Below are 26,517 nucleotides of genomic sequence, written 5' to 3' on the forward strand. Positions count from 1 at the left end.
GGGCTTCATAGAAATGAAATGACAGAATGGAATAATATTTGGTCCAGCCTGTGAACTTGCTGCCATATCTAGAGAACTCCTGGGAGGCCACCGGTCATCTTTTTGTTTTGTTTTTCATTTTTATTTATTTTTTTTCTTTTTATTTTATTTGAGTCTCAAATTATTTAAAAATAAAATGTTGTTTTTAAATTTTTATTAATTTTCATTTATTGTGTTGACATGGATTCAAGTGTCCCACCGACTATAACTCCCTCTCCCCCTCCCCGTGTCCCCCTTTATACCCCTCAGTTCATCTTGAGGGCTGCCTCTGTGGAGGGACTTGGAAAGAGACTTAGACATTTGAGAATGATTTGAAGTGATTCCCTTCAGGGAACAGTTTATAATCATCTTTTCTTTTTATAGCACAGCACCCCCTGGTGGTTCTGTTAGAATAGCTTCTTCAAGGAGCTGTCTTTTTTTTTTTTTTAACTTTTGTAAGCCTTTATTCATTTTTAGGGAGAGGAGAGAGAGAAAGGGGGAGGAGCAGAAAGCATCAACTCCCACATGTGCCTTGACCAGGCAAGCCCAGGGTTTTGAACCGGTGACCTCAGTGTTTCCAGGTTGACGCTTTATCCACTGCGCCACCACAGGTCAAGCAAGGAGCTGTCTTATTCATAGGTTTGGGTGTGCGGTAGAAGAGGATTGAGCTTCCTTTTGTACCGTGAGTGTAAGCTGCAAGGGGCAGCTCTTGGTCACTCACTGCTCCTCAGGACAGGGGTGGCCCGAATGGGTGTGCTCACCGGCATGTGACAGGGCACACTCAGTGGTGCAAAAGCGGTGGCCATAGACCCTCTGTAATAAGAGCTGCAGAGAATCACCATGTAGTTTCATGTTTTTCATCATTAGCTTGTGAGAAGCTTCCTTTGGGCACATCTTTTCCTTCCTCGTGGGTGGATACTTGGGAGTGTAATTTCTGGGTCTTATAGTAAGTGTGTGACTTTTTAAGAAACTGTCAAACTGTTTTCCAAAGTGGCTGTACTATTTTACATTTCCACTAGCAGTGTTGAAGGGTTTCTTCACATCCTCACCAAAACTTACGATCTGCTTTTCTGATGAAGCTATTCTGCAGGGTGTGTATGTGGTGGTATCGCATATGGATTGGCTCTGCATATTTTAATGACCAGAAATATGCAGTATCTTTTCATGTGTTTATTTATTAAGCATATATATATTTTCTTTGGTGAAGTACCTATTTAAATCTTTGGCCCACTTGTTTATAAACTGGGTTATTTGTCTTATTATTGGCAAACAGTTATTACTGTAAGACTTAAAATATGTTGTTGGATACAAGTCATTTCTGTTGTGTGATCTGCAAATATTTTCTCCTCTGCTGTAACTTGTCTTTTCAGTTTCTTTCTTTCTTTCTTTTTTTTTTTTTTGCATTCTTCCTAAGCTGGAAATGGGGAGGCAGCCAGACAGACTCCTGCATGCGCCCGACTGGGATCCACCCGGCATGCCCACCAGGGGGCGATGCTCTGCCCATCTTGGGGCGTCGCTCTGCAGCAATCAGAGCCATTCTAGTGCCTGAGGCAGAGGCCACAGAGCCATCCCCAGCGCCCGGGCCAACTTTGCTCCAATGGAGCCTTGGCTGTGGGAGGGGAAGAGAGAGAGACAGAGAGGAAGGAGAGGGGGAGGGGTGGAGAAGCAGATGGGCGCTTCTCCTGTGTGCCCTGGCCGGGAATCGAACCCGGGTCCTCCGCACGCTAGGCCGACGCTGTACCACTGAGCCAACCGGCCAAGGCCCTTTTCAGTTTCTTTAAAAAAATTTTTTTCGCCCTGGCCGGTTGGCTCAGCGGTAGAGCGTTGGCCTAGCGTGAGGAGGACCCGGGTTCGATTCCCGGCCAGGGCACACAGGAGAAGCGCCCATTTGCTTCTCCACCCCTCCGCCGCGCTTCCCTCTCTGTCTCTCTCTTCCCCTTCCGCAGCCAAGGCTCCATTGGAGCAAAGATGGCCCAGGCGCTGGGGATGGCTCTGTGGCCTCTGCCTCAGGCGCTAGAGTGGCTCTGGTCGCAACATGGCGACGCCCAGGATAGGCAGAGCATCGCCTCCTGGTGGGCAGAGCGTCGCCCCTGGTGGGCGTGCCGGGTGGATCCCGGTCGGGAGCATGCGGGAGTCTGTCTGACTGTCTCTCCCTGTTTCCAGCTTCAGAAAAATGAAAAAAAAAATTTTTTTTCCCATTGATTTGAGAGATAGTGAGAGAGAGAGAGAGAGAGAGAGAGAGAGAGAGAGAGAGAAAGAAAGAAGCATCAACTTCTTGTTTCACTTAGTGGTCACTCACTGTTTGCTCAGAGACACTGAAAGAGAATGGGGAACAGACAGGGAGGCTTCAGAGACTGCTGAGACCGGAGCTCTCGCAGAGAGTCATCTAGAACAAATTTTGTGCAGCTGTAATATCTAAATTTCTATTCCATCCAGGTGTATAGTAGGTACACTTTTCTCAGAAGATTTTCTGAACAATGTAAGGAATTCAGTGTGTAGTTGAATAATAGTTCATTTTAAAGAAAATGTCTAGTGATGTGATACTGTGTGAATAAGAAAAGACGACACACGAATCTAAACTGTGATTGCAGAGCTGCTGAAAAGATGCAAACACTGGCCTAGGTACAAACAAACACAACCTAAATACAAAAAGTCTGTTTTCTTCGAAACAAGTTTTAAATGGCTTAATTACAGATTAGAGACTGTGGGAAATTACAAGAGACACTTTATCACAAAGCAGGCTGTACGTGAGGAACTACCACGAAGGCAGAGACCGAAGGAGTGACTCACTGGTTTAGCAGTTACTCGATACAAGTCAGATGTGCATCTAATGATATCTATGCACATGTCTGAGCAATACGGAGTAATGTGGACAGTAGACAGACAGAGTGTCCCCCTGGGTGCTGGGGGGAGGAAGGGCAGACTGAACACAGACCCTCCTTCTGGAGTGGGCTGGGCCCACCGCTTGGTGGTTCTGAACCCAGCTCAGACATCTATGAGGATGTAAGAGATTTGCAGCAAGTTCTACAAGTCCAGTGGCAATATGAGCCTTAGAAAAAGGCGCTGGGTATGGGGCTTAAAACTTAAACAAAATATTATCGATCACTTAAATCAGAAAGTTCTCCAAGCCAGGGGGTCTTACATTGCTGAAATGGAACCTTTACACGTGAAGAAAAAAATACTGCTTCAGTCAGATTGGGGCAGACCCAGAAATTCTCCTGATGTATCAATAAATGGACCCAATTCCGCTGTCCTGACCTTCACCTTTGCACAGCTTAGCCAGACACCTGTTGTTGGCGCCCTCTGGTGGCCGGTTCAAGCAGCCGACTGGCGATTGGCAAACATCCTGGAGCTCACATTTCTTAACAGCCCTCACGGAATGCGATGTTCCTGTACCAACATGCCTCGTGGAACACCTAGCATTCCCCTTTGCTACTGATGCATATTTCAGAATTTAATAAAATTACTTGAACGCTAAGTTTGGCTTAAAAATAAGCACAAAACAAGTGCAAAACAGTTCTGCAATATAATAGTAGCTAATACTGTTAGGGTAAAAGATCACGAAGTGGGGGCGGGGGCGGGGAGAAGGGTGAAGAACTGTGAAAGCCAAGTCCACGGAGTAGGAATGTCGGGGGATGGGGAAGGAGGGCTGGAACGTGGCCCGGGAGCTGACCCGTGGAGAAAGCATGCTTCAGTGTGGTGGCTGCGGCCTTGTCCAATCATGCTGGCCAGAGCTGTTTGTTTAATACATAGAGGTTAGCGGAACACTGTCGGCAAAGGACTGTATCAGGCCGTTCCCTGCTTTCCTGTGCGGAACTTTCTCTTTCCTATAGAAAGTTTCCTATGGGCAGTTCCTGAGAAAGTGCGCAAGTGTCCCACGTAGGAAAGTCGTGTAAGATATTTGGATGTTGTAAGGGGAGCTACTCTCTGAGAGCTCACCTGCATTTTCAGATCCCAAGTTACATCTCGTCTTATAGGCCCAATCTTTCATCGGGTTTGGGAACTTAGTCTTTTTTTCCCCTTTTTCCTTCACAGATGTATGCAAGGCAGCTTTTAAGTTCAGTAAGCTCCCCGCTGGGGGAGTCTCTGGTTCAAGCCCACATCATAACTTCCATTTTTGTGCCAATTGTAGTCAGGTTATGAGACTTACGTTGCTAATCACTCATTCCTGCCTGTCATTTCCCCATTTCCTACACATTTTTTTTTGGCATAATAAGGGAAAAAGGCAGCGAGATATTCAAATAAGTGCATAAACAACCTCTCTTTAATGGCTGGGAGTAGGGGGCCGCCGCCCACAGGCAGGGAGCTGGGAGCCGGCAGCCTGCAGGGGGCGTGGGAGTGCGAACATTTCCTCCTGGGATGACGTCAGACAGGTCTCCCACTCGGAGGTCTCCTGGGCCCATCAAGAAAATGGAACTTGACTTATGTTTGGGGAAATTTGCAGGTAGGTCCACACATATCTTTAATTGGACGCTCCTGCTTCTCTCAGAGCCGTTCCTTCCGCTCACTGTGTTCATTCGTTGATAGGAACTTGTTAGGAGCTGATTTGTGTTCTCTCCTCCCTCCCTCCCTCCCGGAATTCATACGTTGAGTCCCAATTCCTTGGACCTCACAGCGGGACTGTATTTGGAGCCTAGGCCTTTAGAAAGGTAATTAAGGTAGAATGAGGTCCTACGAATGGGCCCCAATCCAACAGGAGTCATAAGAAGAGGAGAGTAGGACACAGACAAGGACAGAGGGAAGACCATGGAGGACCGTCTACCAGTCAGGGAGAGGCCTCCCTGGCTGACACCGTGACCTAGGTCTTCTCACATCCAGAACAGTGACAAAATACATTTCAGTGTTTCAGCCAGTTGTGGGACTTTGTTACGGCCACCCTGGCAAAGAAATACAGAACTCTTGACCAAACGCCACCAGCCTCCTTGAGACCCTTTGGACACCCTCTCAGCCTCGCTGGGTCTCTGGACCGGCCGTCCAGGTGGAGAGGCTGTCCCCTGAGGGCCCCAGTGAGGAGCAGAGCTTGAGAGGGGTGGGTGACTCGTCCAGGGTCGCACGCCCGGGGAGAGGCCAGACGGCAGCCTCGAGGTCACTGTGTTACCACCGAGTCCTTTTCAGGGATTCGGATGTGTATATTTTCTTACTCTATTTGAGTAAAATATTTAGGCTGTTCAAGGCCTAAAATCTTGCATACAGCCTGTAATTGCATGCAGACAGATGCTTGTTCTTTAGAGATTGCACTCGCATGACCACAGGTGCGCGGGCAGAGCAGTGATAGCGGAGGGGAGACTCTACAAACAGGCACAGACTTCTGCCAAGATGTTGAAAACATTGACAAAGTGAAAGTCAATTACAGATAATTTTTAAAAAGAATACGTTCTTACCTCATTATAAAGGTAATACATGTTTATGGTGTAAAAGTGTACATATCACACAAGTGTAGTTACACTGTAGCCATGCTATTCCACAGCCTCTGTTTTTGCCATTTTGAAATATTTCTTGGATATTTCCCCAAATCATCAAGTAATCTTTAAAAGTACAACTTTTATGGTTACATTTTAATGTCTATTACATAAATTTTCCATGCTTTATTTAATTAATACCCAGGCTCATTTTCTGATAAGAAACGTGGACAGAATGTCAGTGGAATTCTGTTAAAAAAAATACAGTGCTCTTTTTTTAAAAGAGCATATGGGCCCTGGCTGGTTGGCTCAGTGGTAGAGCATCGGCCTGGTGTGCGGGAGTCCCGAGTTCGATTTCTGGCCAGGGCACACAGGAGAAGCGCCCATCTGCTTCTCTACCCCTCCCCCCCTCCTTCCTCTATTTCTCTCTCTTCCCCTCCCGCAGCCAAGGCTCCATTGGAGCAAAGTTGGCCCGGGCGCTGAGGATGGCTCTGTGGCCTCTGCCTCAGGCACTAGAGTGGCTCTGGTCGCAACAGAGCGATGCCCCAGGTGGGCAGAGCATCGCCCCCTGGTGGGCATGCTGGGTGGATCCCTGGTCGGGCACATGCGGGAGTCTGTCTGACTGCCTCCCTGTTTCCAACTTCAGAAAAATACAAAAATTAAAAAATAAAATAAAATAAAAGAGCATATGGTTTAATTACCAAAATATTGAGGATTTTTGTTTAGACAATTGCAATTGGCATTATTCTTTCTTAGTAATTATGTATTATTACTGAAGACAGTGAAAGAAATTTGATTAAAATATGAAATTCAATAAAGTAAATGTATTTTTATGACTTTTTTTTTACTTTCTTTCACTGAATCATTAATTCATGGTTCATTTTATCTTTGCTATTTTATTTTATTTTATTTTATTTTCAGAGACAGAGAGAGAGAGTCAGAGAGAGGGATAGACAGGGACAGACAGACAAGAACGGAGAGAGATGAGAAGCATCAATCATTAGTTTTTCATTGCACGTTGCAACACCTTAGTTGTTCATTGATTGCTTTCTCATATGTGCCTTGACCGCGGGCCTTCAGCAGACTGAGTAACCCCTTGCTGGAGCCAGCGACCTTGGGTTCAAGCTGGTGGGCTTTTGCTCAAACCAGATGAGCCCGTGCTCAAGCTGGCAACCTCGGTCTCGAACCTGGGTCCTCTGCATCTCAGTCCGACGGTCTATCTACTGCTCCACCGCCTGGTCAGGCTTATTTTCACTTTTAGTGTGTGTACTTGAAAGGCTGTCTGTCCCATGCATTCAAATGGATGGTTCCAATTCCCTCCCTCCTTATCTTTGTCGGCTTTGCTTTTTGGAAAGACAGGGCCTGGCATATTTTACAACACCATCTGAAAATGTCCAATCTATGAAGCAAGTTCCAAAGGACTGAGCCTTTGCCCTTAAATTATGGAGCAAATAAAGAACGTTAACGTGTTTGCTTTAAAATGGGTAGAGGCCCTGGCTGGTTGGCTCAGCGGTAGAGCGTCGGCCTGGCGTGCGGGGGACCCGGGTTCGATTCCCGGCCAGGGCACATAGGAGAGGTGCCCATTTGCTTCTCCACCCCCACCCCCTCCTTCCTCTCTGTCTCTCTCTTCCCCTCCCGCAGCCAGGGCTCCATTGGAGCGGGGATGGCCCGGCGCTGGGGATGGCTCCTTGGCCTCTGCCCCAGGTGCTAGAGTGGCTCTGGTCGCGGCAGAGCGACGCCCCGGAGGGGCAGAGCATCGCCCCCTGGTGGGCAGAGCGTCGCCCCTGGTGGGCGTGCCGGGTGGATCCTGGTCGGGCGCATGTGGGAGTCTGACGTCTCTCCCTGTTTCCAGCTTCGGAAAAATACAAAAAAAAAAAAAAAAGGTAAAAAAATAAAAAATAAAATGGGTAGAATCGCAAGACAAAACGCCTGCTACGTGTTACGTGTTACGGCTGTTTAGCCAATTAAAAGGCTTAGTGTGTGCAGGGAAACTGTCCTGTCCGTGGTGTGATTTCACTTTCACTCTAGTCCCACAGTCGAAGAGTGTTTCCTCCCTTTCGCAGGAGCAGAAACCGAGTGAAAGAGATGGACTCACTTGTCCAGGGGCCACCGACGGCAAGAGGTGGGCTCTGAAGCATGCGCTTTGCATTCTACAGCATGGGTCTTTGCTGACCAGGACAGCTCTGCAGATAGTTTCTGGGTTTTTTTTTAATGAGCACTCAGTGGCCAGGAGCACGCACACAGAGACCAGGTGTGATGATAACAGACTGATCCGGTGGGTGGTTACGGGATCATTCTTGTTTTCTAGTCACATCCTTGTATTATGTACAGTACATATCCTTGTGGGTGGATGGGTGTGTTCATATACACACGTAAAAAGACTACGGTGAAAGGGGTACAAATAATACCTTTGTAAACCTCCAAAACGGAGCCAGATCCTACAGCCAGAAAAGAAATGGGCTGCCAAATGTTGTAATAATAATAGGTCAAGGCCAAAAACTTGAAAAAATGCTCAGAAAATGAATATTTGAAAATGCAACAATTTGACTATTATTATTATTATTATTGTGTGTGTGTGTGTGTGTGTGTGTGACAGAGACAGAGAGAGGGACAGATAGGGAGACAGGAAGGGAGAGAGAGATGAGAAGCATCAATTCTTTGTTGTGGCACCTTAGTTGTTCATTGATTGCTTTCTCATATGTGCCTGGGGGGGGGGGCTACAGCAGAGTGAATGACCCCTTGCTCAAGCTAGTGACCTTGGGCTCAAGCCAGAGACCTTGTGCTCAAGACAGCAACCTTGTGCTCAAGACAGTGACCTTTGGTCTCAAGTCAGCAACCATGGGTTCATGTCTATGATCCCACGCTCAAGCCAGCGACCCCGTGCTTAAGCTGGTGAGCCTGCGCTCAAGCCAGTGACCTCAGGGTTTCAAACCTGGGTCCTCTGCATCCCAGTTCGAGGCTCTATCCACAGTGCCACCGCCTGGTCAGGCCACTATTTATTATTATTTTTTAAGCCTCACTCCTTTAACTTGATGCTTGGCACGGCTTCGCTCTGTCCTGGGTTCACCTTGACGTCATTCTGGTCATTCATTGCAGCTGTGTTGCCTCTGGTGGCCACAGGCCAGTGCTCTTCTAGATGTTTCCAGAGCACATTGCTATTGACATGTAACAGGTATGTTTAAATGTAGACAAACCACAAGGTACAGGTGGCTGCATTTTCGGGAAATGAACTCACCTGTGTAGCTGGCACCCAGATTAAGAAAAAAACAAAACAAAACATTACCAGCCTGGGAGAAATCTGCCCATACCCAGTCTTAGTCACCATTGCTTCCTCCCCAAAGGTGCCCACTTCCCTGATTTTTATCACTGTAGGTTAGTTTTGCCTGTTTTTGAACTTCATGTAAATTGCATCAGAAAATATACTACTTTGCATTTGGCTTCATTTTTTAACATTGTGTTTGTGAGGGTCACCCGTGTTCTTGCATATGGCATTCACTTATTCACTTTCATTTACATGTAATGTTTCTTTGTACGAATGAATCGCAGTTATTTTATCCATTCTCTTGTGGATGGATGTGGGGGAAACAGCTGTGTTAGGCTTGCTCGCTGGTTTACCGGCTGCAAGCACTTTGCCTGGTTCGTGCGTGAGCACGTGGCAGCACCAAGTGTGTATAGTCTGTGGAAGGGTACGGTGCTTTCCCTCAGGGGCGATTCTCCCAGATCGCTGTCCCCCACTGCGAGGTGCGGTTTTCCCAATCTCTCGCCCTTCATTGTGAAAGGCAGGTTTTCCTTTGCTTATTTGCTCGCCTCTCTTTGCGAGCCTCCAATAAACAGGTGTGGCCTGACGCTTTCTAGCTCCGCAGTTCCTCTGCCCAAATTCACTGTGAACCTGCCTGGCCTCGGCCACCGGCATTACAATAAATGTTTGCGTTGCCCCAAGTTTTGAGAGTTCTGAATAGTGAGTCTCATATATATATCGCCTGACACAAATACGTACATATTTCTGTTGAATAAATGTGTAGGAGTGGGTTCTCGGGTCACTGACTGTCTATGTGTTCAGCTTTAGTAGATAACTGTTAAACACTTTTTTAAAAGAAGCTGTAGCCGTTTCAGTTGCCATACATAATATCTGAGAGGTTTAGTTGCTCTGTATCTTTGTCAACACTTGGTATTGTCAGTCCTTTCCCTTTAGCCACTCGGCGGGTCTGCAGTGGTAGCTGGTGATGCTTTTGTTTTGTGTGTTTCTAATGGCTAGTGAGGTGGAGCGAGCATTTTCGTATGTCTACTGGTGATCTGGATATCCTCTTTTGGGAAATGCCTGTTTAGATCATTTGCCTGTTTTCTGATGGTTGTCTGTGTTTTTCTTCTTGGTTGTGGGGGTTCTTTCCACAGATGTAGGTGCCGGATAGTGTAGCGGTGGAGGCATGAGGGTCCTGGGATTCGGGAAGGGGTGACACGGAGGGAGGAAGGACAGAAAGGGGGGCCGGGGGCCATTCTCCGTACAGCCCTGACGTGGGAAGGAGCTAGGTAGTGAGGGCTGTAGTGTCCCTGGTGGGTTAGTGCTTCTCTAAGGGGTAGGCTGGCCTGTTGACCTGGGTTTTGAAGCCCCATAGTCTGGGGACCTCTACAGTATTATAATTCACAATTTCAGATAATCTTGTCCCAAACTTGGGATTCATCTCCTTTCCCTCCCCTGTCCTCCAAGTCCTCACCTCTCCTGTCCCACCAGGTCCCGTCAAGTTTATGTCCAAGAGATGCATCCAGTTGGGTCACTCGCCCCGCCTCCGCCGCCCGCACGGGGCCCCAGGCCCCTCAGTGCTTCCCCAGGCCAATGGGACGGCTTCCAAACGGGCCTCCACCCACCACAGTGGGCTGGGTTTTTTTTTGTTTTGTTTTTTTGTATTTTTCAGAAGTTGGAAACGAGGAGGCAGTCAGACAGACTCCCGCATGCGCCTGACCGGGATCCACCCGGCATGCCCACCAGGGGGCGATGCTCTGCCCATCTTGGGGCATCACTCTGCTGCAACCAGAGCCATTCTAGCGCCTGAGGCAGAGGCCACAGAGCTGTCCTCAGTGCCTGGGCAAACTTTGCTACATTGGAGCCTTGGCTGCGGGAGGGGAAGAGAGAGAGAGAGAGGAAGGAGAGGGGGAGGGGTGGAGAAGCAGATGGGCACTTCTCCTATGTGCCCTGGCCGGGAATCGAACCTGGGACTCCTGCACGCCAGGCCGATGCTCTGCCACTGAGCCAACCGGCGAGGGCCACAGTGGACTGTTTTAACTTAAACTTGAATGCCTTCTTCCAGTTCTCCACTCTCCCTGTCGTTATCCCTCATAACCCCCATTCTTTCCTTCGTAGCACGAATCACAGTGGGCCGTGACCTGTGTCTTTCTGCCTCTACTTTCATGTCCGTCTTCTCCGCTGACCGGTCCATTTCACAAAGGGGTCAGGACAAGCTTGTGCACCAGTGCGGCTCAATAAACAGTTGTCGAGTTTGAGCAAGTGATTGAATTAACGCCTCCTGCCCGTCCGAATCCAGCCCCTGTCAAGTGGTCATCCATCCATCCTTTGCGGGATATTTCGAGGGATGGAGCTCACACTAGCCTCGAGGCCACCTGACCTGGTTTTGAAAGGAAAACAGCGCACGCAACTTCAGCGTTCAAAAGAGGAGGCAAAGCGTGTGAGCGGCAGGAAGGGGCGGGGATCCCAGCCAGACTGGAAGCAGCACCGTCCTCCCGGGGCGCCGAGGTCCTGGCCTGAGGTTTTAGTTGGGAAACTCCCCTGGGTTAGCAGGTGCGGTTCTTGGTTCTCTGGTCTTAACCTCCCTCCCGCCCAGAGCATTTCTACGGAACTCTGGGCACTGCTGTTCTGGGGACGAAACAAGGTTGGGGTCAGTCCTGTTCCTATGCCCCGCCCCTCACCTCTCCTGCCAGCACTGAGGTCCACAGTGGATTGAGTCTTGGCCTGGGGAAGTCTGGAGCTGGTCTCCCCCCTCTCTCAGCAACCCAGCGCCTTCCCCAAGTGTGGGTTATTTAACACACAGGCACCCAAGGTGGCGGCCTGCAGCTTGACATCCCGAACGATGTCACCCCCGGAAAGAGAAGACAGCGCTTTGCGATGCCGGCTGTATTGAGGCCGCGTCCCCCGTGTCCTGCTAGTCTATTAAGTAGTGATCTAACCCTGTGATGATCTCAGTTAATGGGACGATTTCCCCAGTCCCCGTCAGGCAGTCTGCGCAGCACTGTGGGTTCACGAGCAAGTTTGTTTGTTTTTTTCTGAAGCTGGAAACGGGGAGAGACAGTCAGACAGACTCCCGCATGCGCCCGACCGGGATCCACCCGGCACGCCCACCAGGGGCAATGCTCTGCCCACCAGGGGGCGATGCTCTGCCCCTCCGGGCGTCGCTCTGCCGCGACCAGAGCCACTCTAGCGCCTGGGGCAGAGGCCAAGGAGCCATCCCCAGCGCCTGGGTCATCTTTGCTCCAATGGAGCCTTGGCTGTGGGAGGGGAAGAGAGAGACAGAGAGGAAGGGGGGGGGTGGAGAAGCAAATGGGCGCTTCTCCTGTGTGCCCTGGCCGGGAATCGAACCCGGGTCCCCCGCACGCCAGGCCGACGCTCTACCGCTGAGCCAACCGGCCAGGGCCACGAGCAAGTTTCAGTCCAGCCCAGGAAGGTCCTCGGTTCTTCCTCTTTGGATTCCCACTGTTCACGGCCAGGGTGATGTCCGCAGTGCCGCTGAAGAAGGCCATGGAGCCAGAGGCATCTGGGTTCCAGCTCGATCCAGCCACTTACTGAATGGGACCCTGGACAGTTCACTTACATCACTGAGCCTCAACGTCCTCAAGTGCAAATGGCGATAATTCTTACCTCTAGGGGCGCTGTGAAGACGAAGGAAGTTGTAGAAGGCGTCCAGCTCTGGGTGGTCCTGTACGGAGGGCTCTTTGTCCAGTCTCCCGTCTTCTGAGAAAAAACAGCTTCTGAACTCATGGGTTGTTCTGGGAGATACGAGGCAGTGTTTGCAGAGTTCCTATAGGAACTGCCAAGCTCCTCCGTGTCCCGGATGGGGAGACAGAGGCCAGGTGTGGAAGGTGATTTGAACAAGTGACCTGGAAACAGGTCCAAACCCTGGAGCTCTTAATAATCCATCTCCAATCCATTCCTAACCCATAAGTACCACTTATAGCCTGAATAATGAGAATCCCCCAAATGCCTGACTTTATAACTGCAGACACGTCCTCTCCTGGGCCTTTTGAACGACTCGGACAATAAAGGAGCGAATGAGGGTGAAGGCTTGGAGGAGAGCCCTCGGTATTTCTGGGCCGTAGAATTAGGGGTGGTTGTTATTTTCCCCTTATCAAGTCCCACATTTGTAAGTGATAATTTAGTAGCATTATGATCAGAATCTCCCCACCCCCAACTTTCTGAATGAAAACACCGGGCAGGTTTATTTCCATGGTGCCGCACCTCTGAAGTCAAGAGGAACCTATGGAAAGTGGTCAGAAGCAGGCAGGGGGCGGCTCGTCGGCCACTGAGAGGAGACGCTGATGTGGTGTCTGTCACAGGGTGTGTGGGGCTCACCCCCTCCGTAGCAGGTGCTCAGTAAACAATGGCTGATGAACCGTCAGCAAGTGATGCTGCTTCTCTGAACAGCTCAGAACATTTTGCTTTATTTTCCTCAGTGAGAAAGGGCTGCTCAGCTTAGACCTCCCCAGACAGGGATACTGTTTACTAAATCAATCAGCTGAGAGGAATGTATTGAGCTCCCACAATGTGCCAGGTACTGGGCATGCCATAGAGACCGAGCGAGCCGTGTGCTTGCCCTCCAGGCTCTGGATGGATAAGGGAGGATGTGAACAAGTGAATAAGAAACAGGATATGGGGCCCGACCAGACGGTGGCGCAGTGGATAGAGCGTTGGACTGGGACGCGGAGGACCCAGGTTTGAAATGCCGAGGCTGCCGACTTGAGCACAGCTCACCATCTTGAGCCCAAAGGTCACTGGCTTGAGCAAGTGGTCACTTGGTCTGCTGTAGCCCCCCCCCCCCCCGTCAAGGCACATATGAGAAAGCAATCAATGAACAACGAAGATGCCGCAATGAAGAATTGATGCTTCTCATCTCTCCCTTTCTTTCTGCCTGTCCTTATCTGTCCCTCTTTCTGACTCTCTCTCTCTCTATATATAAAAAAGATATGTGGGGATGGGTAGGTGCTGCAGATGAGATAAACTCTGGATAGGGAGGTCAGGTAAGAGTTCTCACCTGAGAAGGTGATTTGTAAGTTGGGTCCTGAAGGATTAATAGCGGTTAGGCATGCAAGAAGTCGGGGTGGGGATGAGGAGTGGGGCTGGGCTTGCTCCAGGGAGAGACCCCTGGGTGGGAGGGCACTGGGCTTGCTCCAGGGAGAGACCTCCCGGGTGGGAGGGCACTGGGCTTGCTCCAGGGAGAGACCCCCGGGTGGGAGGGCACTGGGCTTGCTCCAGGGAGAGACCCCCGGGTGGGAGGGCACTGGGCTTGCTCCAGGGAGAGACCCCCGGGTGGGAGGGCACTGGGCTTGCTCCAGGGAGAGACCCCCAGGTGGGAGGGCACTGGGCTTGCTCCAGGGAGAGACCCCCAGGTGGGAGGGCACTGGGCTTGCTCCAGGGAGAGACCCCCGGGTGGGAGGGCACTGGGCTTGCTCCAGGGAGAGACCCCCGGGTGGGAGGGCACTGGGCTTGCTCCAGGAAGAGACCCCCGGGTGGGAGGGCACTGGGCTTGCTCCAGGGAGAGACCCCCGGGTGGGAGGGCACTGGGCTTGCTCCAGGGAGAGACCCCCGGGTGGGAGGGCACTGGGCTTGCTCCAGGGAGAGACCCCCGGGTGGGAGGGCACTGGGCTTGCTCCAGGGAGAGACCCCCGGGTGGGAGGGCACTGGGCTTGCTCCAGGGAGAGATCCCCAGGTGAGAGGGCACTGGGCTTGCTCCAGGGAGAGACCTCCCGGGTGGGAGGGCACTGGGCTTGCTCCAGGGAGAGATCCCCGGGTGGGAGGGCACTGGGCTTGCTCCAGGGAGAGACCCCCAGGTGGGAGGGCACTGGGCTTGCTCCAGGGAGAGATCCCCAGGTGGGAGGGCACTGGGCTTGCTCCAGGGAGAGACCCCCAGGTGGGAGGGCACTGGGCTTGCTCCAGGGAGAGAAGGGAGGCGGGTGTACCTGGGCGCACAGTGGGGTGGGTGTGAGATGAAGCTGGATGGGTGGGTAGAAGCCTGGTCGTGCCACGACTTGGAGGCTGAGACAGATTTGAGCTCATCCCCAGTGCGGTGGGAGCCACTGGATGCTGTAAGAAGGGGAGTGGATGCTCTGGTTTGTGCCTGAAAACATTTTTCTGGTTTTAATTTGGAGGGGGGCAGAAGGGGAAGCAGGGAGACTAATTAAAAGGCTCTTTATCTAGAACCACAATGAGATAGCACCACACGCCACCGGAACGGCTAACAGGAGAAAAGCATAGTATCAAGTGTTGGCAAGGAAGTGAGCAAGGGGACCCTCGTCTGCTGAGATGAGAGTGTGGAAGGATAGAAGCGTTTTTGGAAAGCCATTTGGCAGTGTCTGCCGAAGCTGGTTGCATGCATACAGCACGTATGGACCAGCCATTCCACTCCCGAGCATACGCTGAGCAGAAATGCCCACATATGTGCTCCAAGAGGTGTGAAGGCAAATGCTCTCGACAGACTGTTCCCAATAGAGACTGTTCCCAATAGCCTCAAACTGGAAACCACTTGCCCGTTTATTAACCATAGAATGGATAGTTTGTGGCATATTCGTCCAAAGGAATACAACACAGCAAAGAGAAAGGATGAACTACATATTTCTACATGTAAACAGCATGGACGAATCTCATGAATAGGATTGTGAGTGAAATAAATACAAAAAGCTACCCTGTATGAGTCCATTTGTGTACATTTAAAAATAGACAAAACTAATTAATTGATGGTGATGGAAGTACAGACTGTGGGGTGGTGGTCAGTGCCCGGGGAGCAGCTGGGAGAGACTTCTGGGGACGCTGATGGGTCCTGTTTCTTGCTCTAGGTCAGGCGTCCCCAAACTACGGCCCATGGGCTGCATGCGGCCCCCTGAGGCCATTTATCCGCCCCCCCCCCCCCCCCGCCGTACTTCCGGAAGGGGCATCTCTTTCATTGGTGGTCAGTGAGAGGAGCACTGTGTGTGACGGCCCTCCAACGGTCTGAGGGACAGTGAACTGGCTCCCTGTGTAAAAAGTTTGGGGACCCCTGCTAGGTTACGCTTGAGACAGGTGTGTTCACTTTGTGGAAATTGATTGAGCAGTGTACTTATGATTTGGGTACTTTTCTTTTTTTAATTTTTATTTTATTTTTGTATTTTTCCAAAGTGAGAAGTGTGGGGGACGGCAGACAGGGACTCCTGTATGCTCAGAAGGGGAAGCAGGGAGACTAATTAAAAGGCTTTTTATCTAGAACCACAATGAGATAGCACCACACGCCACCGGAACGGCTAACAGGAGAAGAGCATAGTATCAAGTGTTGGCAAGGAAGTGAGCAAGGGATCCACCTGGCATGCCCACTAGAGGGCGATGCTCTGCCCATCTGGAGTGTCACTCCATTGCAGCCGGAGCCATTCTAGCACCTGAGGCAGAGGCCATGGAGTCATCCTCAGTGCCCTGGCCAACTTTGCTCCAATGGAGCATTGGCTGTGGGAGGGGAAGAGAGAGAGAGAGAAAGGAGAGGGGGAAGGGTGGAGAAGCAGATGGGTGCTTCTCCTGTGTGCCCCAGTTGGTAATCAAACCTGGGACTTCCGCATGCCGGCCTGACACTCTACCGCTGAGCCAACCGGCCAGGGCCATGGGTACTTTTCTATATGCGTGTTATACTTTAATCAAAAGTTTCCCTTGAAAATAGAAAGGGCAAGGAACTATTGTGTAGCCCATAGAGAAATAAATAAATTTGCCTCGGGTTAGGACGATAGTAGTGGAGGCGGTCAGAAATGGTTAGATTTTGGCTGAATGACCAATGGAGATCATTGCTAGGTTACGGGCGTGTGTGTGTGTGCGCGCGCGCGCGTGTGCGCGCGTGTTGTGGGTGGGAGAGGTTAGGTAAATAGGGAACAAGGTTGACACCTAGGTGTTTTGCCCATGCTATTAGGTGGACTGCGGTGCCATTTGTGGGGCGTGCACTTTTGTACTAGATTCTAATCCCAGTTGTCAGGAGCATCTCTCTGGGAACTCTTCCTTTCCACTCTCTGCGTCATTCATTTCCCCCTTGAGACCGAATCGTCCTCGTCTGCCTGTAAACATGCTGTTATTCTGTCACCTTAAACAATGTTTCCTCCGTGCCTTGTACCCACCAGCTGCTGCTCCTTTGCTCTGCATCAGTGGGCAACAAAACATCTCCAAACAATTCTCTGTCTATATAATTTCTTCCCCTTCCTTTCCTTTTAAACCCACTCTGACAAAGGTTTTGCCTCTGTCCTCCCTGAAACTGCTCTAGTTAAGGTGCAACCACTGACTTGAACATTGCTAATAAATCCAATAGTCAATTATGAGTCCTTCTCTTTATTTGACCTGTCATAGGTGTTGGGCTTGGTTGACCACTTGCTCCTTCTCTACTTGGTTTTTAGGCTGCCACATTCTCTTGTTTCTTCTCTGGCTGATCTTTTAAAGTCTCCTTAAGTGATGTCTAGCTGGTAGCTGAAATCTGCCTTGATGGAAGTATTTATACCACAGAAATTGGCAATGGACATCTGCAACTACAAATCAAGTCTCTTTAACCCCCCCCCCCCCCATGGCTTATTCAGCCCTGGGAAACTGGATTACCAGCACAACAACATTCATTACAAGCCCAGGCCAAGTAAATTTTTAGAGTATAACCCAACCCTACTCATTGATTATTCCTCCCCTACTCATTGATTTATAGAATGGTAGAGCGAGGAGAAGTTTGGAGTTAGATATAATGTTGATTACTAAACTGTCAAAATTGCTGGAGCATCTCCTCACATCAATACCTTCCTGGTGAATTCCTACTAAGCTCTCTGAGTCGGTGTTAGTCACCCATCCTCAGTGTGCTCAACTGCATCACACTTTTGTGTCATCTTCTGTCTTTTATTCAATGATGAGCTCCTTGATTCTGGTTCTATCACTTATGATCTGCATAACCCTGAGCAAATGACTAAGTGACTCCGTTTACTTTGTCTGTAGAATTGGGGAAATAGCAGGACATTTCTCATAGAGTGCAAGGGTGAAATAATTTAATATACACAAACCCACCTAGACCGGCACCTGCCCTTAGTAAGCACTCAGTGGATTCAGCTATTACCAGTATGTATTTTGTCTTCAATCACCATCAGATTGTCTGGCACATGTCATGTGGGAGGTATTTAATACATTTGATATGTATATGAAGTGCTAATCACATGAGCAAAAGTGTCAATGGAGGTAGAGAAAGGACCAGTCCTGTGGGCTGGAGTCAGGCTTTCGCCACAGCTGGGACTTGAATAGGGCCGGCAGGGTTGGCAGAGTGTGGCTAGACGGGGAAGGTTAACGGTTACTTCGGCAGGCGTTCATAGAAAGAACCCCGCTCTCCAAATTTAGGCCACTTGGTAAACATAGAAACTGAATTTGACAAATAATTAGCATTAATCCGATTTCATGTCAAGTTAGTAGCAGCCCTGCTATCAGAATTCTCTCTCTTTCCTCCCTGGTGTCTGCTGGAGTGTTCCTCAGTGTTTTACTTTAGGAATCGACTTGGGTGACTGAATGATGCAGGACAACATCAGGAAGGGTCTGGGACTCTGGAGCAGCTAGTGTGTGCATTCCGGAGAAACTCACATGACACGGCGACAGTCCCACAGCCATCCAAAAGTAATGTGACAATGACAGGGATTGTGATCCCTCAGTCTTCCCTCTCCCACTTCCACGGTCACCCTGCCTCTTGTGAGTTCTTGTTCCTTTCGGAATTCACCTGTGGCAAGTCACAGACAGTCCCGTCCCGCCCAGAGGCTCACCTCCTGTGATTGTGCTCAGAGACAGGCTGCTTCACAAAAGAAGGTGAAAATGCATTGGACAAGGAAAAAAAAAGCCATTCTATTCTTATACAATCTTTAATATACACGATAAACACAATACTTGAAATTCACAAAATTCATAAGCAGTTGTCATTCTCAAAATACACGGTACGTTGGGGTGGTCCTAGTGAAACCCAAACTGTTGTGAACTCTACAGAATGTTTGGTGAGTGAATAATCTGTCAACTTGTAGGAGGAAGAGTCCCTGTTTGGCAAATAAACACTCTTTCAATGGGCCTACAATCACCTCGGCTCACCCCTCCCCAGCTCAGCGGGTTGTGCGCAGGCAAACTGCGCTCTGTGTCCAAGCCCATGGCGTCCTGGTGGGTCTTTTATCTACCCTGTTTGTTTTGGATTTTGGGATAATAAAACGTGTATTCGTATTTTATTTAACTAACTATGCTCAGGAGGCATACAAACTGTGCCAAAGTAGGTGCAGTTAAACACCACCTGAAGAAAAATTTATGTAGGAGAGTATTTCCACTTTCTAATGGACTAAACTTTTCGGCCTTCACACCCCCCCCCCCCGGGGGGGCGGTCTGTGGGGAGGAAAAAAGTGCACTGGGCCTGCTGAGGACCCATGTTCAAATCCTGACTCTACCACTTAGGAGCTCCACGACCTTGGGCGTATGATTTCACCTCTCTGAGTTTATCTTTCCATTTGGAAAACGGGAGCCCAAACTATGCAGAGTTGTGGCAGATGACATCCTATAGCAGTTTGGCCTACGTTTCCATTCCTGCCTCCTCTGGACCAGACGTATTTGCCACTGGGCATCATCCCTGAGGTCTGGAGGAAGCCCCTTACACTTCTCCAGCTGGTCCTTTTCTCAGGGATGGCCTGCCAACTGCCCAGAAGACTCAATCCCTTCACGTGCTGGCTGGAGACACAGGAGTCAGCAGTGCCCAGGGGGACGGAGGCTACTGGGCGGGGAAGAGGGGCCTATAACAAAACCTGTGGGAACACCAGTGTTTACAGGGCAAGGGGAGGGGCGGACAGCTAGAGTCAAAAGTCAGGACAGGAACTAGTCACCTGCATTAGATACCCCAGCAGGGAACCGGGGACAAGTTCCTCCGGTGATCTTCCCGTGCCTGACGGGCCACGTTTCTTTCTTCTTGGGGACAGAGGCAGGAGCCAGGAGGACCGAGGCTGCAGAGGGGTCAGACAGCCCAGGGGAAGCCGCGGGGACACTCCGGGGTGCAGGAGAGCAAGGTAAGCCCCACTGTGCACAACCAACAGGGTTCGACATCCTCCAAACAATCTCTGTCCTCGGCTCCCGCGACAGCGGAAGCAAGCACAGGCACTGTGCATCCCACCGACGCGACGGAAACACCGGACTCGGCGCCCACGCTTCTCCCAGCCCTAGCGGGGGGCTGCGGCTTGAGTCTAGTGAGCCGCAATCCCGAGCCCTTCGCCCGCCCGGGACCGGCCTTGTCTCCCGGGGAGTTCCCCAGGGGTTTCCAATCCCAGAGCTGCAGGTGTCTGGGCCACCTGGAGGCCTCGCTGCAGGACCCCGCGCGGTCTCAGTGGGGGCGTATCCGGGCAGTGTGGTCCATCTCAACGTCCTCGTGGCTTCTCATTTCATGCTCTCTTGCCTGAATTGCTATTGCGCTCACTGTCCTCCACCCTGGTCACTTCTGCCAGTTAGGGCGTGGGACCTGGAGGAAACAGACCACCGGGCAGGGCATCTGAAGAAGGCCCCGGGGAGACCTCCCAGCGCAGGGCGCCCCTAGCGGTGCTGGCGGTAAGCGCGGCCGGGTGGACCGCAGCGACCTCCCAGCGCAGGGCGCCCCTAGCGGTGCTGGCGGTAAGCACGGCTGGGTGGACCGCAGCGACCTCCCAGCGCAGGGCGCCCCTAGCGGTGCTGGCGGTAAGCACCGCGGGTGGACCGCAGCCTGTGGCCCTAGCTGCAGCGGAGAGAGCCCGTCTTCCACGTGAGGTTCCAGGTGCTGCGGCTGCGGCCGTTTGGGGACTGTGGGACAGAGGAACCCTGGAAGACTTTGGAGTGTGAAGGGTCTTTGTTTTTTTTTAAATCATACTCAGGAGGAGACTCCGTTGGGATTCTAAGTGTCCCCAAGTTAACCCTCCCCATCCTCTGTTCCGTCACTTCACCTCCTAGCGCCATTTCCCTCCTTGTTTCTGTGAAAGGGGTTTTGGGGCCAGCAAGGCTTTGAAGAAACTTTCTTTAGAGTTCAGGGTTTTAAAACAACTTTATAAAGTGCCGTGAAGCATTGGGGATAACACGGGCAGTCAGAACGGCACTGACTAGCTGCTCGGGTGGTCTGTCCCCCTCTCTGACCCTGTCCCTTACCTGTGACCCCCCCCCCCCCCAGTTACTGTGTCAAAGGTGCACCGACATGCGTAAGGTGTGGAAACAATGCCGGCAATAACAGCAGTTAATAGATACTGTTACCGTGCCGGACACTGCTCTCAGCTCTGTTCACGCTCTAGGTCATTTAGTCCGCACACAGCCATATGGGGAAACTGAGGCAGAGCCCAAGGGCATCCAGCCAGTAAGAGCTGGACCAGGATTTGACCCTGGCTGCTGGTAACGTCTGTGTAGGATAGAAAGGATGTGAGTTCGGTTCGGATGAAAATAACACTAGTAATGTAAAAAAAAAACAACACATGAAAAACCCTATCACTTTTGTTCATGCCTTTTTTTTTATCACTTTTATCTCAAAAAAAGAGACTAGTGTTAATGTTATCTCCTGCAGGAAGCTGTGGGCTGGACTTCGGCCCCCATGCTGGGCCCTCCTCACCTCCTGTCTGTTAACACCTCTTTAGATGATCATCTGCTCACTGTGAGCTGCCCAAAGGCAGGGAGAGTGTCCCAGAGCCTGGCCCCGGTGGGGTGGCCGTGGAGCTTGGACGCTGGGCCTCTGGGGACTCTCGGCATGGTCTCCTTCCTCTCCCCCCTCCTGCTCCTTCAAGGCAGCCGGACCCCTTCCCATCCTCCCGGGAGATCTCAACCTCCTCTCCTGAGAGCTTTCCAGGGTCCATCTGAGTACCAGGGACGCAGGGCCGCAGTCCTCTGAGGGGCGGCTGACGTTGGCGTGGGTCATCGTCATGACACTTGGGTTTTCTCATTTCCCGTTGCGCAGCAGGAGGCCGAAGTGGCCGGTGCTGGGGGCCTGTGCCAATGCTGTGGAGGGAACCAAGCCCACAGGGTCCTTGGGGAGCGGGGTTGGGGGAGAAGATTGGGGGTCCCTCCCCAGGACGGGAACCTCTAGGGCAGGTCAAGGGCAGTAAACATCGGGGCACAGTTCTGTATTCCAGGGGTGGGGGTGGGAAGGGAATAGGGCCTGCCCACCTGTGGGCTCTAACTGGCACCCATCTCCTCCTGCTTATTAACTGCTGTGGACTTGATTTAAAAAGAAAGAGGTTGGAACAGCAAGAGTGGGCACCAGAGAGAGACTGTATCTCTTTGGGAGGATGAGGAGAGGCAGCCTGGTATGGTAGGTGGAGGCCCTGAGAGGAGTCAGACGAACCCCATTTACATCTCATGCCCCCCTTGCTGAAGCCCACCTCCGTTTCTTCCCGTGGGTATCGGGGATCGAGGTGAGGGCTCCAGGTGGTACTGTGGCCAGGAAGGTCCGGCAGGGCCCTGGACCACAGCGCGGAGCTCAACACACACGAGTGAGAAATGGAGAAAACTCCCGGAGGGACCCAATGACTTTTCCCTCACTTCTTCCAGTTTGATCAGTGAATTAACACCGCACTCATGCCCTTTTCCACGTATTATTGTCACACGGCAGCGCTTCAGTGTTCCTAGTGATTTGCTTCAGTTGTCACGCACTTTGAGCGGATCCCGACAGCGTCTGCTGGGTGCGGGCCACCTGCCGACGGCCGACGCTCTGTGGTTTGAAGGATCACTCCAAAATCAGAGGGACAGTTCATTCAGCTAAGAGGCTGGTGGAGAGAGGGAACCAGATCGCCTCCGTGTTTCCCGAATGCCCTTTGTGGGTTCGAGAGGCATTTTGTTAAAAACTCGGTTGCCAAATGTACGCGCAAGAATATATCACAATGAAAAAAAAAAAATAAGTCCAAAAACCCTTTGGCAACTAAAATACCTGACAAAAGCATTTCAGCATGAAATCATTAGTCCTCCCACACGCTGCCAACTATAACTGCTTTCTTTTATCATGATAATGCAGTCTGTCTGATTCTCCGGTGGAGTTTTTTGGGCAGCAATGTAACAATCAACATCGGCTTTGCGGTTCTGAGATTTCAGTCACCCTGTCAGCGCAGAGGCTGTGTTCCCCCCACCAGGGGGAATTTATAGAAGTTACGACCGCCACCGAAGACTCCAGCCACACGAGTCCGTCGTCTGTGTCTTTGGGCGTCAGCTCACCTTGCGTGGTGAACGTGCCCAATGTTCGATAAAGTGTCACTCGATAAGGAGTCACATTACTGATGCTGGGGGGGAACAGGACTTCCCCGCGAGGTCCCGGTTTGATGGGGGGGATGACATCCCTTCTGAAAAGAGGGGCCAGGGGGTTTGCAGGCAACGGATATGAATTCTTTTCCACTCAATCAGTGCTGGAGACGGACCATGGCACCCTGACTCCTGGGGCATGATGAGAGCACGTCCCTGACTTAGAAGGCTGGCACGTTCGTTTCCATATTTTTTTCTCAAAGCTCCTGTCAGAACCAGAATATCCATGTATTCATTCAACCCCTGCCTGCTCGGGGCTAGGCATGGCTCTAGGTACTGGGAATATATGGGTGAACAAAAGACATAGTAGCCCCCCCCCCCCCCCCCCCCCCCGGGAAGCCTGCAGTCTAGGGACGGGCCACTGATCTGGCTCAGGATCACTCATTTTAACCTGTATTTTAAATGACAAAATGTTGCACACATGAAAAATACAGGAAGTAATTCCGATGCCCATGTCTGTATGAACAACTGACTTTTAAAATATTCATTTATTGCCTGACCTGTGGTGGCACGGTGGAATAAAGCGTTGACCTGGAACACTGAGGTTGCTGGTTCGAAACCCTAGGCTTGCCTGGTCAAGGCACATATGGGAGTTGATGCTACCTGCTCCTCCCCCCCTTCTCTCTCCCTCTCTCTCTCTCTTCTCTCTAAAAATTGAATAAATAAACTCTTTAAAAAATTATAAAAAAATAGATCTTAAAAAATAAAATAAAATATTCATTTATTTATTTATTTAAAAAAAATGAAAGGCAGAGTAGAAAATGTGGAGGACACGTAAAGGAAGGAACTAAATTCTCCCGAGGTCCCCGGGCGGGAGGCTACCAGGTGCCGCCAGCCTGTGTCCACAGGGGACAGGACCAGCTGATCTCGCTGGCTCTGGGAATGCAAGTAAGTCCCCTCTGCTCCCAGCACTGAGTGTAATCACTGTTACCATTTTGCAGATTTCCTTCCTGTCTTTCTGAAGTCCCTATTTTACATAATCGCCACGTACTGTCTCCTGCTCTGTAATTCGCTCCCCCCCACCCCCAGAAATACAGTTTATCTTTACTCTCACTAACGGTGTTTTTTCTGTGACATTTTCTCCAAAACTCCAGCATCCTTATCATTATCATCAAGAGCAGAGGACAGACACATCTAGGATACAAAGGTGGTGTGTGTGTGTGTGTGTGTGTGTGTGTGTGTGTGTGTGGCTAGCTGTGTGTATCTGTGTAGGTGTGTGCTGGCAGATGATAAGGAACATGTTTACTGTCTTTGTTTGAAGCGCATCGGTGAGCTGGGAGTGAGTCCTGGATGAATGGAGCTGCCCGCGGACCCCAGACATAGGAGAATCTTCCTGGTGCCAGTCATTCCGCCAAACAGTTGCATGCACGCTGGCGTCAGAAACCCCCTTGGGCTGCCTGTCCATTCTCTTTGGTTCCAGCATTCTTGGTGCTCTTGATAATTCTGTTGCCAAGGTTGCCACTGAGAGCGGTTACTTTCTCCAGGGATTTCAGATCTGCAGTAAGAAAATCCATCAACATAGCTGTATTCTTTGTTACTTCTTAGAGGGGTTGAAATGAGACAGGTGCATCTGTGAAATACTGAGCACAGTGCCTGGCGCATGGTGGCCCCAGCAATGTTAGACCCGGAGCTCCCTTTCCCAAGCCCAAGTGCAGGCGTGTGCTGGTTCTACCCATAAAGGACTATCCACCTGGGACCTGTTGCCAGGCAGACTGTAACCTTGGATGCTCTTGTATTTATCCCAATCCCCCGGCCCCTGGATCCCCGTCAGGCCTCTCTGCTGTGGCAAGTTTTGCTGGCCTGAAAAGATTATTCACTTCTCTCAGCTATTTCCCCTGTCTTTTAACATACTGGAATTTTTTGTATTTCTCTATGTTTATGTTTTTTAGCTACAGAAAGAAAAAAAATACATATGTCACACGGTGACGTAATTTCCAATTACTAAATGAATTATTCTTTTGGTTTGCTTTCTAAAGCCAGAGCTATAACACACTATTAGAATTGTTCATACCCTTAAACCTTCCGTAAGTGGTAACAGCAACATCAGCCCTCAGGACAACGAGGTATTCCTTCCTGGGCAAAGCTTTCCCCTGTGGCCTGGCGGTGGGTGTAGGTGCTGTGATTGAGTGAGCCTGGACTTAGGATGGCCGGTTACCGCTCTGGTCCTGGACAGATTTGTTTGCCTCGGCTCTTGGCACACAGGTGTAAATGTGTCTGCACCTGGTGACCTGGAGGTCATATTGGGCCCAAACAGTGGAGACAATACGGTTTCAAAGGAGCTGTATTTGCCAAACTCTTTTCTTTTCTCATTTTACTTCTCAGACCCCCTCTTGCCATTTGGTGGGGCTTGCTGGCTAGTTTCTGGCCAAAGGAATTGTAGAGAAGGGATAGGCATTTCTTCTAGGCCTGGTCCATAAAATCCTTCTTCGTGGCCCTTCGCCTTTCTCCTCTTCCTTCATGTCCCACCTAGATGCAGAGTGTCCCGTGGTGGACACTGGCGACCTAGAGGATGTTGGAGAAACTAAATGGAAGAGGCCTGGGTCCCCAAATAAGGCTGCAGAAGAAAAGCCAACCCCCAATTTATACTGGGCTTTGTAATGAACAAGAAATAAACCTTTACTGTGGTGTCAGGCCACCGAGACCGATTTTTGTTACAGAGGTTGGTTATGCAAACTAATAAAGATTTGGCACGTAATAGGTGTTCAATAAATGTGTGTATTCTTTTTCTTTCTGGTCCCCAGGAAGCACAGAAATGAGAAGAGTCGATAGGGTATGTCTGAGAGGAGCCCTTGAGAGAAAGCCTGGAATCGAGCAGGGCAGCTGCATACGTTGCCGATGGTGCCCGGCGGGGTTTGCAGCAGACCCGGCCGGGAGTCAGGAGCCACAGCGAACCTCTTGATGGAAAGGGGCTGGCTAGAGCAGGAGTGTGTGGGATCAATGTCACAAAGTCCTTGCAGTTGTTCTCTTCCCTGGTTTCTCACTAAAATCATCAGGTGAGCTTTCAAAAAAAATGCCAATGCTTAATTAACACTCCCTCCCCCATCCACTTGAGACCAGTGATCGGAATCTATTTTGGTAAGTCTGATGTCTGCATGATTGACAGGTTCATAAAGTTTCAATGTGTCTCATGACATGTTCTTTTTTTTTTTTTTTTGTATTTTTCTGAAGTGAGAAGTGGGGAGGCAGAGACAGATTCCTGCATGCGCCCCTACCAGGATCCACGCAGCAAGCCCACCAGGGGTGATGCTCTGCCCCTCTGGGCCATTGCTCTGTTACAACTGGAGCCATTCTAGTGCCTGAGGCGGAGGCCGTGGAGCCGTCCTCAGCGCCCGGGCCAACTTTGCTCCAATGGAGCCTTGGCTGTGGGAGGGGAAGAGAGAGATAGAGAGAAAGGAGAGGAGGAAGAGTGGAGAAGCGGATGGGCCCTTCTCCTGTGTGCCCTGGCCGGGAATCGAACCTGGGACTTTCACGCACCAGGCTGATGCTCTATAACTGAGACAACTGGCCAGGGCCTGACATGTTCTTCTTTTGAAAAAAATGTTTTCAAACATTTAAAAATGTAAAACCCATGCTCAGATCAAAGACTCTCCAGAAGCAGGTGATGGG

At 50.6% G+C, this 26,517-nt stretch overlaps 1 protein-coding gene across 7 annotated transcripts in view; it reads left to right on the forward strand.

Moving 5' to 3' along the window:
- Positions 1-26,517, forward strand: part of PDE1C (phosphodiesterase 1C) — a 436,629-nt gene that overhangs the window by 31,294 nt on the left and 378,818 nt on the right. For 5 of the 7 annotated variants that reach the window (XM_066354394.1, XM_066354395.1, XM_066354399.1 and 2 more), the window contains exon 2: positions 19,599-19,685. The exons of the other annotated variants lie outside the window; for them this stretch is intronic. In XM_066354394.1, coding sequence (XP_066210491.1) covers positions 19,599-19,685 — 87 coding nt within the window. The remainder of the gene's footprint in view (positions 1-19,598; positions 19,686-26,517) is intronic. 7 annotated transcript variants of the gene reach the window in all.

The sequence above is a fragment of the Saccopteryx leptura genome, chromosome 12 (assembly GCF_036850995.1).
Source record: "Saccopteryx leptura isolate mSacLep1 chromosome 12, mSacLep1_pri_phased_curated, whole genome shotgun sequence".
Classification (NCBI taxonomy): domain Eukaryota; kingdom Metazoa; phylum Chordata; class Mammalia; order Chiroptera; family Emballonuridae; genus Saccopteryx; species Saccopteryx leptura.